Genomic DNA, 16,399 nt, shown 5'->3' with positions numbered 1-16,399 from the left:
ATCAAAATCTTTGGCTTGCCCAACGAAACAGAAGGAGGAGATATCATTTGAGGTTTTAGATCTTAAAGAAGGCTTTTCATTTAGTACTGAAGGGGCTCATCGACCTTAGGGAAACCCAGCTTCAGCTGCAGTTTTATTGACATCTTCTACACCACCAAGGTCAATTATAATAAAGTTTTTATTTTTCATGGACAAAGAACTGGTGTTAAAAACTGTGTGGAGAAAGAGCCCTTTAAAATATAACCAAAAGCCAATAAGGTTTAATAATGATTACTCTGCTAAAGAACTGGAACAAAGGAAAAAGGCATGGCCACTAATTAAAATATTAAAACAGAACAATATTAAAACTCAAATTACTTTTCCTGCAAAAATAAAAATCCTGCACCTAAATGAGATGAGAACTTTCAACAACCTGGAAGAAGCTTTGCTATTTATCAAAAACAATAATATCATATCTATTCCAGAAGATATGGACTGGGCATCTGCATCCCTGAAGATAACCACTGATAAGAACTCCTGGACTGATGTAAAAAGAAAAAAAAAAGAATCTAAAATAGCAGTTACTGCAAAGTCTCTCAAAGTTTCTACTGCAACCTAATTATTAATGATACATCAACCGGACTTAAAACTGTAATGTAAACTATGCTCTTGTGTATATATATGTAACATATATATATATATATATATATATATATATATATATATATATATATATATATATATATATATATATATATATATATACAGGGAAAGGTATGTACCTGTATTCTTCTTTATGCATTATTTGCTATATTTGGTTTATATTATAAAAATAGTTATAGAAAGTCTTTACTGTCCTATCTTTCTTCCTTCAATTTTTTCTTACCTTTTGTATGTATAGTAACTTGATTAGTTAATTCCTTATTTCTAATAGACTAAAATGAGTTAAACTCCTAATAGTCAAGTTTCATCATATTTCTCTCATGTTTTTGATCAAGCATTAAGTAAATGAAACATTTTCATTAACTAATACAGCAATACCAAAGATTAGCAATGTTGGTTTTATATGCTAGTAATTTATTGCTTAGATTGTTGCTTGTTTTTTTTTTTTAAATTGAGCAAATGAACGATGTTAAAGGAAATATTCCTTTAAATGTTATAGAAGCGTAATATGCTATGCTGATAAATATACAGCTTTGTATTATTATAATTCCTCTAAACACTGTGATTGAGTTGTGCACTTAGTATCAAGCATATAATGCCAGCATGGCACATATAGCCATAGGAAAATGTGTTTGATAGGTTTGAATGCAATTAGTAAACATAACGTTGTTTGATTAAAACCGGACTGGGCTTCTGTACAGAGAAATTGTCACCACACAATGACACCTTGTTTAGGGACATAATCTTTTCCACTTATTCCGGTTTCTGTTAAGGGCTGATTAACCTCATCTGAGAGGATTGTCTCTCTGTTTTGAATACTGAAGTTACTAAAGGAAACTGGGGCCTGAAACTGATTGACTGAAAAGAGTGACAAACAGGTAAGACTGGTTTAAGGTGAATGAGTAATTGTAGATGTTAACTTTGTGCAGTGAGAGTAGTGCTGACAGTAATGGGTGACCACATCTTAACTGAATAACAGATTTGTAGTGGGGTTACAGTAACAGCATGGGATATGTTGCATAGTGATGGTGAATGATGACTTTTGGATGGCTTTGACTTATAATGTGGTGCGTGCTTGTCTATTTTGATTTGTCAAAGTGTCTGGGACTTGAATCAAGGAATGCTTGATTGTTATTCGGTATACACGGAACTTGGTGCAATGACTCTCGGGTAATATTTGCATTAAGAACACTGAAGAGTAGGAGGGAGTGGGGGAAAGTTTAATAGAGTGATCTTGAGCTGGAAAGCAGTTGAGCAGGGAAATTGTAGCTCATGAGTCCTTAAAGGTGAAGATATTCAGTTTGTTAGACTCGCATGCTGGATAGCCAGTTAACAGCTTTCTATCCATAACTGCTGTTTCTGTTTAGTGTTGCTATAGCAATAAGGAGAGTAAGCTGTAATTGGTTGGCAACTTACTCATAGAATTAAGGAAGTATGATAATATTATGTGTTTGAAAAATATATTTAGATATCCATTTGAATAATTTATGTTCCACAAATAAGAGGATAAATGCTAAAACAGTTAGAAACTTGAATTATAATTTATTTAAGCATAACAACATCATAGTTAATTTAAGAAGAAGCTCACAGCAAATCATACTCAGTATAGATCTATAATACTGAACTGTTATGCTTCTCACTACTTTGCTCATATCTGGATAAATATCTGATTTGAAAGTTTCTTCTATAATCTAGCTATAATTGACTAATTTAAGCATATTAAGATTAAAGCCTTATAAACATCTTCTAACTTTACTGAGCAATATTATTGAAATGTTATGATTGTCTATTATATGATGTGAATAACACTAGCAATTTATGTCACTTGTTACGCGTCTTTGCAAATACAGGTTTAGATAATTTTCTGTGATATAAAAGGATGTGGTGAAAGATTGGTGTGAGGAAGTAAACCAAATGCTATGTAAATATGAGCATAGATTCACATCTTGCTATTGTTAATCAGCTACTATTTATACTTAATATGAAAAAATGAGGATACTCAGAAGCTGAAAGAGCATAATAGTTAACATAACTGAGATACATATGTTATATATGTAAGCATGGTAAGATACATACATTACGTTATGAAGAAATATTAAGCCCCAACAGTGAATGTTATAACATCATAATCGTTGTATTTTAAAATACTCTCCTTTAACGCTTACAAAGTATATATGGAGCTCAGATGAAATGGGAAAGAAAGTTAGAGTGATAGTCCACCAGACTTATCAATCTGTTGGACTAGAATGCATTTCATTCCATGTTGGGTAGGGTTTAAAAACCACGCTAATTAAATTTCAGTATGCATTTTAGATTTTAAGACTTTAGTTAGTTTTAGTAAGCCTGACTTACTCCTATTCTTGTTGATTAGTTTAGAGAAAACCTTGTTGACTAAGATAGATGATTGTCTACAAATTAATAATAAATCAATACTAGAGGAGGGGACGAGTCCACATAAATATAACACTAAATCAAACTCTTCCTCAACAATAACTTGATAAGGATCTTACGTTATTATCTTTAAACACTAATGGCATAAATAACCCAAACAAAAGATCTAATATACTAAAACATCTAAAATTAAACAGAGCTCAAATAATACTCTTACAGGAAACACATTAAAAAAATGATAAATTTATATGGAACCCAAGTGAATGTATGACCCTGGCCTGCTCCACATTTAAATCAAAGAAGAGAGGGGTAACAATCTTATGGAAAATGAATTCCTTAAGTCCTGAAATTATACATAAATATGTAGATGATCTTATAGCTATTGTCATCTTGAAGTTTAATAACAGGATTTGGACACTAGTATACCTATACTGGTTTCCTGGTATTGAGGTGTGAACAGTTATAAAACACCTAGATCTTATTATAAATATATCTAAAGGAACTTTAATAATAGGTGGGGGTTAATTGTATTACTGACACATCTGAAACCACTAACAAAAAAATCTCCATGCTTAACAGTTACTGCAAAACTATTAAAAAGATGGACTGGGGCTTTAAAATTGAAAGATACTTACAACACTATAGATAACAACTCATTACTATTTTCTCATCAAGATTATAGATTTGGCACCCAAACCAGAATAGACAAATTATACATTTCTAAATATCTTTATACAAAAATCACATCCTTCTCAATATCCCATGTCCTTTATCAGATCACAATTCCCTTATCCTAAAATGCAAATGGATTTTAAACCATTAACACATCTCTAGAATTCCCTCGTATATCATAAAAATAAAAGAATTCAAGTAATGGTTAATTAGTGAACTTTATTTCTTTTTAGATATAAACTACAAGCCAGAAGTGAACATAATAATGGTCTGGGATTCACAAAGAGCTTATATATATGGTAAAACAATTAGTTGGTATAAAATAAACTTAAAGAATGGGAATCAGAATTACAAGAACTACAAAACCAACTCTTATTATACAAATCCATAAAGGACTTCAATTTGATTGGGAACAAAAAGATAACAGAAGATTTAAATAAAATATATAATGAAATATTAAACCATAAAACTAATTTGTCCATGGAGAGATTAAAAATAAACTCTTATGCTACTTCTCCAAAACACCTACATAATCTGTTAAAATTAATATGCAATCTAAAGCTAATGCTATTGTTAACATCTTACATGATGGGAAAGGTAAGAAAGTTTTGGAAATAGGGGATATATTGGATGCTTTTAAGTATCATTACACAAGACATTATAAAAACTAGAACACTATAACAGACCAATTAAATTTAGAAACTATCCTGCCTAATATAAAAACAATCCCAGAAAGCTTACAACAGGAGTTACAAAACCCCATTATACACAAAGAAATTACTGAGAAAATCAAAGAGAGTAAAACCTGTAAATCCCCAGGGATAGATGGCTTAATTATAGAAGTATACAAACTATTTCCTACAAATATAACCACATTGTTACATAAAACACTACTTGAAATTCAAACTCATGCAATAATTCCCCTTTCATGGAGATATTCTTTAATCACCCCCATTTTAAAAGAAAATAAAGATTCTAGTCATTGTATTTCATACAGACCAATTTCATTACTGGATAATGATTATAAAATATTCATGTCTATTATGCTAAGTAGAATTAAAGTTCAAATATCTGAAATAATTAATAATTTCCAAACTGGGTTTATACATAAGAGACACACACATGATAATATAAAAAGGATACTGACATTAATTGATTATTTAAATAAAAGAAAATTCAGAAGCCTTGATAATTGGACTGGATATAGAAAAAACATTTGATTCTTTAAATTGGGATTATTTAATTAAAACTCTAGATGTATTTGGTTTCCCTCTCACCTTTATTACATTCATTAAAAAGGTTTACGAAAATACTTTAGCCTATGTTAAAATAGGGCCCTTTACTTCAGCGGCAATTCAAATTACTAGAGGCACTAAACAAGGTTGTCCTATGTCACCTACTTTATTTGCATTGACCATAGAGATACTGGATATTTTAGTATGGAACAAACCAAAGATAAAAGGCATAGATATATATTGACCAATATAATTCCAAGGTCATGCTCTTTGGTGATGATGTGCTTCTTACATTATCAAATTCAAACAAAGTGCTAGATGAGCTAGATTTATTGATAGAGAACTTTCACAAGATCTCAGACCTTCATTTTAATAACCATAAATCAAAATATATGTTATTGAATAAAAAAGACATGCAAATTGATAAGAATCACATCATAGGTGAGTAATTCACAACTTTAAAATACCTGGGGATAGAGTTGAGTGAGAATATACAGGAGATACTGAATATTACTTACAGAAGGGTTATTGATACAATAAATGCTCTGGTGAGCAAGTGGAGTAACTTATTTATAAATTTTGAAGATAGATTACAACTGATAAAAATGGTACTACTTCCTAAAATGTTGTATGTATTACAAGCTACTTTGTTAATACCTGAGAAAAGCTATCTTAAGGAAATAACATCAATATTCTTACGGTTCTTGTGGTATCCTAAAAGAAACAAAATTGCATATACTCACCGTATCAGACAATGTTATCAGGGAGGAATACATTTCCCAGATATTGAATCCTATATAAGGGCTACTTTACTTAAAACTGTGATAGATTGGATAAACCCTAATTATACATCTAACTGGAAGTTGTTACACTCAATTATAATAATAAATGAAAACAAAGTGTTAAAAAATACTTTAACTATAGATAGGGGTAACATATAATGGTATTCATTGTGTTTAAATTTACAATATAATATAACTAAATCCACTAAGTTAAATTTAATCAACCATCTTTTTAAAACTTTTAGGCAATGTATTAATATGAATATGGATTTAAATATTTGGCTCACAATATTAACCCCTTTCAGTATTACTAAGAACTTTCCATATATGATTCATAGGGTATATTTACCTCTTGGGAACAAAGAAATAATATGCTGGCAACATTGCATAAAAAAACAACAAGTCTTAGATATGCACTATATGTTATCAACTTACAGTTTAAATTCTCATGAATAGTTAATACTTCAGAATGTCTTGACATACTCCAATGATCTATGCAAGATAATAAGTAACTCTTCTTTCCCAAATCCACCCAAATTTATAACTAGATTGCTGGGAATTATATATAATAATGAAAATATGAAAAAAATGAAATCATATTTATATAATTTAATAAAAAATGATAAAACAACACCTAAATTTGCATATTAGCAGTATATTACTAAAGGATATTCAATACCTTTAACCTCAGAAAATAAATCAAACATACTACTTTCAGTTAAATTAACTTCTTATTCTCAATACTGGAGAACATTTAACTAGAAATACTCACATAGATCCTTCTTAACTCCTGATAAAATTTCAAAAATCAATTCTTCTAGTAATGGGTTATGTTGGAGATGTCAACAAACCAATAAAGCTGATTGGTCTCACATTTCCTATGACTGTATGAGAATTAAAGTTTTTTGGAATTAAATTAATAATTTCTTACAAGCAATTTATATAGACACATTTATCATGACCAAAGCTTTAATGTTATTGAATATAAATGAAGGTTCTTTTATAAATAAACCTAACCTTTACTTACTATGGACAACACTAGCTATAGTTAGGAAATGCATAACCAGGAAATGGAACTCTACCACAGTGCCTAATAGAGAAGATTGTTTGTGTTTACTGAAAAAGACAGCATTAATGGAGATAAAAGCCAAATAATTAAGAATGTTTCCTAAGCCATTAGTCAATAATCCCTGGAAGAAAGTTTTGACATTGATTGACACTTTACAAGTGGAATCAGTCTCCTCATGAAAACAACTATATCTCAAGTTATGTTTAATCATTTTTGTATAAATATGTTATTCAAATGTACTCATGTCAGGCTGAATGTAAATACTGTATACAGTTAATGTATTAGTTAATATGTTTGTTAACTGTAAACAAGTATTTCTGTTTTTGTTTGTTATACATTTAAAATAAAAATTATCTGAGTAAAAAAAACTGCAGTCTATGTCTTTTGACATAGACATACATTACTACCTCCAAAGCCTACTGCAAACCAGCTCTTCCTTCAAATACATAGGAACTTAGATCAAAAACTAAATGTTTGGCTTAATATAGATAAAACTAAAGCAAAAATGCATTTGGTTTTCTGTGGTCATGGAAACTTCTTCATGTTTGTCCCTAATAAGCACTGAAGCCACTAGAAAGGAAATTCTAATGGCTTAACTAAACCATAGACTTCCAGTCACAGCCTCAACATGGAAAAAAGTATTTGCACACTTCAAACAACTTCCAACAAAATATATCCAATTTATCTCCCCAACCTCAAGAGTTGAACACCATCACACAGCTCTCAAAAAAACTTAACTGGCTTCCAGCCCAGCAAAGGAATGATCTTCTTTTAGGATCCCTGCATTTCAAGCAACCAAATCAAAACACTTTCTCAAACTTCACTGAAACACTCACAATAAGGGAAAGACTATAGCATTTTTGGTCACCACCTCTTTATGTACTCTGTCTATACATTCTCTTCACAAATAAAAAAATCTAGCAGCTTCATCTCCATTGCAAGTCTGAAACTTTGCGATGCAATTACCCAAATCCATGAGAGACTCAAATATTTCCCACAAATTCAGTAAAAATTTCAAATGATATTTAGTAAAAGCTGTAAAATATCACTGTTCTAATAACTGTGAAATAGCTTAAAATCTTCCCACATTCTAACAAACATCAACCATCTACAACTGCTACAGAATAATCTTAAAAGTGAACATCTAACAAAACAACTATAAAACACTTCATACCTCCTAAATACCCCCACACCATTTTCTACACTCACTTTTCTCCTAAGTACATTTTAAAGTGAACTTTAATTCATTCACAAAATGGATATCCATTTTCCAATTGTAGTTACAAACTACAAACCAAGACTTGCATGTAAATACCTTGTACTAGTCTTTAATTGTGCTTTATTTATTATCAGTTTACACTACAAACCATTTCAATTTGTTTGTAGTTGTTACTACTATGTTTTGCAAATTATGTATTTTTGACTTTTTTTATGTTACTACACCTAGGATAAACTTGAAATGAGTCTTTTTAGATTTGTGCTCCACTACAAACAACACATTTAAACAAATAAAATAAATAATAGATTATAATGCAAACTGTATGTTTATTTAACTATGTGGTAGCAAAACAAGCAAGATATTACTCACCAGCTGTCATAACATGACAAAAAGTGATGGCACGATGGAACTAAACAGAACATACACGCATAACACCAATGATGAAATAGTAATATTTTGCATTTTCATACTAGTCTGTGCCCCAATTATGTATCATCTGCATATATAAATCATAAGCACATAATATGACATTTTTAGAAGTGTTATATGTGCTTTCATCTGTTCTGTGTTCCTCTGGTCTTCAAATATGTCTTTGTATTTAAATTGGGTCTAAATAAAATTATAAAGCACTTTGGGAAAAATATACAGACAAGCAGGCCAGCACTTGAAGCAATGATAGCAAATAACTCTACTGCTACCATATATTTACCCTTAGTACTGAGGTATGCTGGGATAAATCCCAGCCAGACACTAACAAACACAACCATGCTGAAAGAGATAAACTTGGCCTCATTAAAGCTGTCTGGTAGGTTTCTAGACAGGAATGCAACTATAAAACAGATACCAGCCAGTACACCCATGTATCCCAGCATGCACCAGAATGCAGTGGTTGAACCTTCATTACATTCAATAATTATCAAGCCAGGCTGGGATTTAAAGTTCTGTTCTGGAAATGGAGAAGACCAAGCAATCCAAGTGACACATATAATAAGCTGAGCAAGTGTGCACAGTGACACAAGTGTGTAAGACAGTTGTGGTCCCACCCATCCTTTGAACTTGCTGTTGGGTTTGGTTGCATTGAAGGCAACAACTACCATAATAGTTTTAGCAAGTACACAAGAGACAGAAAGAACAAATGATATACCAAACACAGCTTGACGAAGTCTACAGGTCAGTCCATTAGGGTATCCAATAAAAATAAAAGAGCACAGGAAACAGACCATAAGAGTTATGAGGAGCAGATAACTGAGGTTCCGATTATTGGCCTTCACAATAGGGGTGTCATTAAACCTGATAAATATAATCAGGATCGTAACTGTAAGAAACAAACCCATAACTATGATGGAGGTTAAAGCAATACTCAAGGGATCATCATAGGACAGAAATTCTGTAGCTCTCTGAATACATTTATCCTTCTTTTCATTGGGCCATTCTTCAAGAGGGCAGGGCAGACAGCCTATGGAATCTGTAAAAAAAACAAACGACAAAGGATGTAAAGTTACAACAATGATCGCATATTCATGTGTTGACTAACAAAACTGGCTAACGTTTTATGTGTTAGTAGCCATCTTCACTGAGACAAAAAATAATAAAATAAATCAGACTCTGAAAAAGAATAGTTTACAATGATGTTTCTTCAGTTAAAAAGGTATCTTTACATTTTGAAGATATTGTCTTCTCATTCTGGATACAGATAACTAAAATATCATCAAAAGCATTTAAAGAAACCATCTGTCAATCTCAGATTTTTTAATAAAGTTAATCTTATTTTGCCCGGCCTGCCTGTATTCATGGATGTACTACAGATATGTGAATGGTAACCTGCTACAAAACTTTTAATTAGATGTTTTGCACTGAAAGTAAGCCGACCAGCTGGCAAAGGCCGCTGATGGCATTTCTTCATACGTTCAATGCAGGAAGCCTACTACTTCCACATCCTTGGCAAAGTGATATAACATACACTAGTTCTACGCTGGACTGGAGCAACTAGCCAAAATCCTTTAGAAAATTGCCAATTAATATCCTGCTGTAATGTAATTTTCATTGGTGGCCCAGGAATGTTGATGTTGACCAATCCATGGTACAGAATGTTAGCTCTCTGACTTTAGCACTACAGATGCTGTCTTCAGTAAAGGACTCAGGCTCTAGAGAATCAGGCATGGGGAAGATGAGAATGAGTGTCCAACACCAATTCATCAATTTTGGAGGAGTAAAGACTGACCATCAAACTTACTAAAACAATAAGGCAAGCCTGGGTACTTATGGCCTGATGCAGGTAGCATGGCCAGCCACAGGCATGTATGGCATGTTTTAAGCACCATGGGTAGACCTAATCATACATGTCAATCCATGATGTAGGTAACAATGGCCAGGCACAGGCATGTATGGCATGTTATAAGCATCATGGGGAGACCTTGTCATACACAGCAATGCACATACTGCATTGTCATGACCATGCATGTGAAACATGACATAAACAGCATGGACATGTCAATCCATGATGTAGGTAGCATGGCCAGGCACACAGATGTATGGCATGTTACAAGCACCAAGGGCAGACCTAGTCATACATAGCAATGCACACATAGCATGGTCATGACAACCCATGTGTAACAGCATGGGCATGTCAATCCATGGTGCAGATAACATGGCCAGGCACAGGCATGTAAAGTATGGGATAGTTGTCATGGGCAGACTTGCACTGTATTGTGCAAAGATCCTGGACAGGCCCAAGCTTGTATGGAAAATTGCAAACAGCATGAGCAGGCAGAGGCATGAATATCATGATGCAAACACCATGGTTACTTATGTATGCATGTCAGCATGAATATCATGGTGCAAACTCCATGGTTACTTATGTATGCATGTCAGCATGAATAGCATGGTGCAAACACCATGGTTACTTATGTACACATGTCAGCATGAATATCACAGTGCAAACACCATGGTTACTTATATACACGTCAGCATGAATATCACGTTGCAAACACCATGGTTACTTATGTATGCATAGGTTCATAGGTTCATACTAGGCTATCTGCCCGAGGGCATTTACAAGCCTAGCCCATAGTTTTGTGGCTTACGCCACCCCTTTAGTATGGGGAACTATACCCATTATTTTGCTGTGCCTCTGTCGAGCAGTGACACTGAGGTAATCCCTGGGGTATATCTGCGATCTCCCATCCATTGGTCAAGATTTCTCTTGAACAAGGCCAGCGAGGTGCTCTGCCTCACATATACCGGGATTTTATTCCACAGCATAGGAGTCTTTGGGTGATGAATCTATCCCTCCAGCACGTCCTATTAATAGCCGTGTCGAGGTTTAAGTCTCCGCCTTGTGGCTCTGACGGATCTAGATTTTTTGAGGTGAAGCATATTCATCAAATCTGGGTTTGACATGGCCTTGTATGTTAGGCAAAGGTCACCTCTGAGCAAGCGTGGCGACTGAATAGAGCTGGAGTTCTTTCAGTCGGGCAGCATAGGACAGATGTTTGAGACCCTTTATCCTTTTGGTGAGGAACTTTGTGGCCTCTCCAGCTGCTGCAAGTGTCGGGTCAGATACATTCCGAATGGGGCATTGTACTCAATCATTGGTCTGATGAGTGATGAGTATAGGGAGACTATGACCTCCCTTGATCTAGATGAGAATCCCTTCATGATAAGGTGGGCAATGTAGAAGGTCTTCCTAACTACTTTAGCTACATGGGTGTCGAATGACAGACTACTATCAACCTGGGTCCCCAGGTCCCTGATAACTTCTTCTGTGCTCAGTGGATTGCCACCTATTTGGTAGCTAGGGTAACCTTGTTTTTCCCGAAGGGTATGACTATGCATTTTTGGCATTTAACTTTAGGCCATGGCTCTGGCACCAGTTATCTGTTTCTGTGAGACCCTTCTGAAGGATATCTGTGTCAGATGTGTTTTCTACTATGGCGCCCAGTTTGCAGTCATCTGCAAACTTTGTCAGCCATAACCCTCCTGTGTTTGCTTGTACTTCGGAAAAGTAGATGCCAAACAAGAGTGGGCCCAGGACTGAGCCCTGTGGTACACCACTTGTGACAGGCTTTGAGTCTGACATGGCGCCAGCAACTCTGACCCTGTGGATTCTGTCACTCAGCCAGTTTGCAACCCATCTTGTGATGTATGGGTTAACATTTAAGCTGATGAGTTTTTCAATGATACCCGCGTGGGGTTTGTATCGAAGGCCTTCGCCAGATCAAGGTAGGCTGTATGGACTGCCTTTCCCTCATCAATGGCTTTGGTGACTGTTTCGAAAAAGTCAACCAAGTTTAGAAGGCATGATCTGCCTTTGACAAAGCCAAACTGGGATGGATCCAAAGTCTGCAAATTCCCTATGTCTTTATTTATGAGGTCCATTATGATCCTCTCCATGGCTTTACAGATAAGGCTTGTCAAGCTAATGGGCCGGTAATTTCCAGGGTCGGTGGAGGCACCGCCTTTGTGAAGTGGGACCACAGTTGCAGTGCGCCACTCCTGGGTAATGATCCAGAGGTAAGACTATGATTAAACAGCTGTCCTAGCTGTGGGTTTAATTCCTCGTTGAGTTCGTGGAGCACACAGCCGGGGACACCATCAGGTCCCATGGATGCTGTGTTTTTGCTTTGGAGAGAGCAGTTCTCACTTGGGCGTTGGAGATGTTTGGGGGCTGCAATCGCTGGTATAGATATCTCTCCTTTTGGGGAGGGGAGAAGTTTGCACTGAACCTGTCAGCCAGTATGTTGGCAATGTCTGTAGGATCAGTAATCTTCACATCATTTTTAACTAGTTCTGAGCATATCTGGGAGTTTCCTCCCAGGTTTCTAACATAGCTAAAGAAGGCCTTATGATTGTCTTTTGAGTCTTTAGCTATTTTTCTCTCAAAATTTGCTTTGGATGATTTTATGAGAGCTCTTAGTTTTTACTTATAGTGATCAAGGGTGTCTTACCTTTTAAGGATTTTGCTCTATCTTGTAGTAGCTTCCTCCTTTTGTTGTAGAGTTTGTTTATGGCTGGGGTCCACCAGACTGGACGCTTGCCTTTGGTACAAAGAGTCTTTGTTTTGCTTGGGATTGCCTTATCCATGCAGTCCTGCAGGTGCTGGTAGAAGGCATTTGTAAGTGATTCAGCGGCTTGAGTACTGTTTTCCGCTGGCTCGGGGCCTTAAAAGAGACCACACTAGTCTTTAGAAGTGTGAAGTCGGCTTTGAGAAGTTCTTTACTGTGGTCTTTTATTTCAGGTGGGGGTGGGATGAGGACCTCCAGCGAGATTAGTTTGTGATCTGATCTCACCAGTGAGGGGTATACTTCCGGTGTTGAACATTGTGCTCCCATGTTCGTGATGATGAGATCAAGTATGTTTTCTCCTCTTGTGGGGATGGTGACTAGTTGTTCCATGGCATTTGAGTTTATGAATTCCAGGAACCATTGGGCTAGGGTGTTTGGGCTTGAGTAGTGTTCCCAGTCTATATTAGGGTAATTGAAGTCACCTAGTATGATGGTGTTTGGTGATACATTTATCCCCTCTAGTGTTTTCAGGAAGGCCATGTGAGGTTCCTGAGTTTGTGAGGGTGGCCTGTAACATGCTACAATTTGCAGAGCAGTCTTGCCTATGGTTAATTGCACCTGGATGGTCTCCGATGCATCGTGCATTGCCACCAGTCTTGAGGTGTGGGTGTCCTTGATGAATATGGATACCCCCCTCCTTTCTTGGTATTGTCCGGATTTTGGGGCCGGACGCATGATAAGAGGTAAAACCTGATAGTGCTGGGGTGCTCTCAGGAGCCTTGAACCAGGTTTCTGTCACTGCACAGACATCGATGTTCTCCATACTGAGAAGGGCCTCGAGTGTGCATTTTGAGATTTAGACTTCTGGCATTGAGCAGCATTACCCTTAGTTTTTTCCTTTTTGTGTTCTAGGGTGGTAGGTTTAGAATTTGAGCCTTGCCTAAAAAGGCACTATGGGGTGGCAAGAGCCTTTGCCAATATCCGAATCCCAGGGTGACAGGTGCAAGCCGTCCCTTGCGAAGCAGCGTGGCTTGTCCAGCATGTCATCCCAGGCAGACAGACATTGGATCCCCTTTGAATGACACCAGAGTTTAAGCCAATTGTTAAAGCTGATCATCTTATCTCTGTATTGTGGCATCATTCTTGGTGAAGGTAGGATACTGCTCAAGGTCAGGGTCATACCTGCCTGGGCTACATAATCAGAGAGCTCCTCAATGTCTCTTTTCATGTAGTCCAAGGAGGTACATCTCAGGTCGTTTACACCAGCGTGGACAATGACTGAGTCATATTTGTACCTGCTGTTGAGAGACCTGAGTGCTTGCGTTATGTGGCAGATTCTAGTGCCCGACAGGCAGCTTACTGTGACCTTCTCCTTACTCAGTCTGGTGAGCAGGACGTCAGTGTGTCTGACTATGGAGTCACCAATGACTAGTGTGTCTGGCATTGTGTTTGGCCTTAAGGGCTGTGACTGTTTGACACTCTGACTGTGAGGTCTATGTGTTGCAGGTGTTGTGTTCTGAGGTGGTGGTTGTTTGGGTGTCTGCTTTGGTGGCCTCTGCTGTTTTGGTAGATTTTTGATCAGAGCCGAGTATGTCTTTGTGTGTTTATGTGTATGATTTGAGGTTGTGATGGTACTATGTGAGACTGGGTCTATAGTGTGTGTGGTAACCTTCTCCTCCTGACTGGTCTTGCCAGTCCTATGTTGAGAGAGCTCAGCCTCCAGTTTGGCCGCATAGTTGCATCTCTCGCATGTATTTGTGTTTTGTGGGAGGAGGAGAGGGTTGTCTGTGTACATGAGGCAATTGTAACATTGCCTCAATATTCCCAGGTTCACCAGCTGAGCAGGAGAGGACACTAGCAACTGATCCCTCGACATGCTAGAAGGACTAGACAAAAAACTTTAAAAGAGATTCGGGGACGTGGGTGACCGAGAAATGGGGGTTTGCCTTTTTGGGGTGCTATCTATAAGAGTGCCGTATCAAGGTAATAAGTACTGTAGGAGCAAGTGCTAGTTTTAACAGATAGAGAAAAGTCTACTTGGAGTCAAGTAGAGATGATCTTTTTAGGTATTAGAGAACGCGCTAGGAACAGGTATGCTTAAAGGTAAGATTGAAAGAATGCACTCTGCAGTGTGCACTAGAGAAGTTAGATATGAAAGTAGGTAACTTGAGTTTTACCTGTTTAAAAAGTTAAGGTTTAGTGGAGAGTTACTATTTTTAAAACAGCAAGATGGACTGAAAGGGGTGGTTACTTTTGTATTTTGGTACTATGAAATACTGTAGGATGGCCAATAAATTGAAATAATTGAAGGGGTGGGATTTCAAAAGTGATGGTTTTGTGATTACTCACATAAGCCAGTGAAAGTAGAGAGAAATGAGATATATGGTCAGATTAACATAAGAGGCGGGCAACTAGAAAGACAGTGGTATTTAACAAGACAACTTAAATGCGTGGGAGGGCGGGAACAATTCTGCCTGACTCAGAACAGAGAGAGCTGTGGTCTCTTTTGAAGTTTTAATATGCTGTTAAAACAGAATGCAAGCAAAACACAAGGTAAAGAAAACAAACTACAGTATTCAAAATATAGAAAGGCAATACAGAAATACAAAAAAATAACAGCAAACTAACCTTTCCTTCACAGCAAAGTGTAGCAGAGTCTGGATGAGCCTTTCTGGTAAAGCATGTCAGCATGAATATCATGGTGCAAACACCATGGTTACTTATGTATGCATGTCAGCATGAATATCATGGTGCAAACACCATGGTTACTTATATACGCATGCCAGCATGAATAGCATGGTGCAAACACCATGGTTACTTACATACGCATGTCATCATGAATATCATGGTACAAACACCATGGTTACTTATATACGCATGTCAGCATGAATAGCATGGTGCAAACACCAAGGTTACTTATGTACACATGTCAGCATGGATATCACGGTGCAAACACCATGGTTACTTATATACGCATGTCAGCATGAATATCATGGTGCAAACACCATGGTTACTTATACTGGCATGAGTGTGTGATCATACAAAGACTAATATCCAATGTATTGCATTCAAGTGCTGAAACTTGTTCTGGGAAGTAAAATGGTTACATGCACACTCAAATATTCTCATTGGGCTTATATTATGTCTATTTCATATCCAGAACTCACCTCCCACCAAATGTAACTCCCATGATAGGATATGAGAACATGGATTAAAAGAGTGCCAAGAAGGTTGATTGATCAGGATGGCACATATTGAAAATGTATTTATTTAAGTAGCCTAGCTTAAATTTAATTTCTTCACTTCTTGATTATCTTTGGCATACAGTAATTTCCAAGTGAGAAATCCCATTAAACATACATGTTTAAAATATTACATATTCCAAA

General features: G+C 36.3%; 1 protein-coding gene across 1 annotated transcript in view; it reads right to left on the bottom strand.

The window, feature by feature from the left end:
* Positions 1-8,564: 8,564 nt before the first annotated feature.
* The window catches only part of LOC122805883 (vomeronasal type-2 receptor 26-like), a 90,131-nt gene continuing 82,296 nt past the window's right edge, over positions 8,565-16,399 (bottom strand). The window contains exon 2 of the mRNA XM_044076131.1: positions 8,565-9,475. Coding sequence (XP_043932066.1) covers positions 8,565-9,475 — 911 coding nt within the window. The remainder of the gene's footprint in view (positions 9,476-16,399) is intronic.

Source organism: Protopterus annectens, chromosome 7.part0 (assembly GCF_019279795.1).
Source record: "Protopterus annectens isolate FY-2018-M chromosome 7.part0, PAN1.0, whole genome shotgun sequence".
In the NCBI taxonomy this organism is placed as follows: Eukaryota; Metazoa; Chordata; order Ceratodontiformes; family Protopteridae; genus Protopterus; species Protopterus annectens.
The sequence above is the reverse complement of the archived record's forward strand: the minus strand, read 5'-3'. Positions and strand labels throughout refer to the sequence as shown.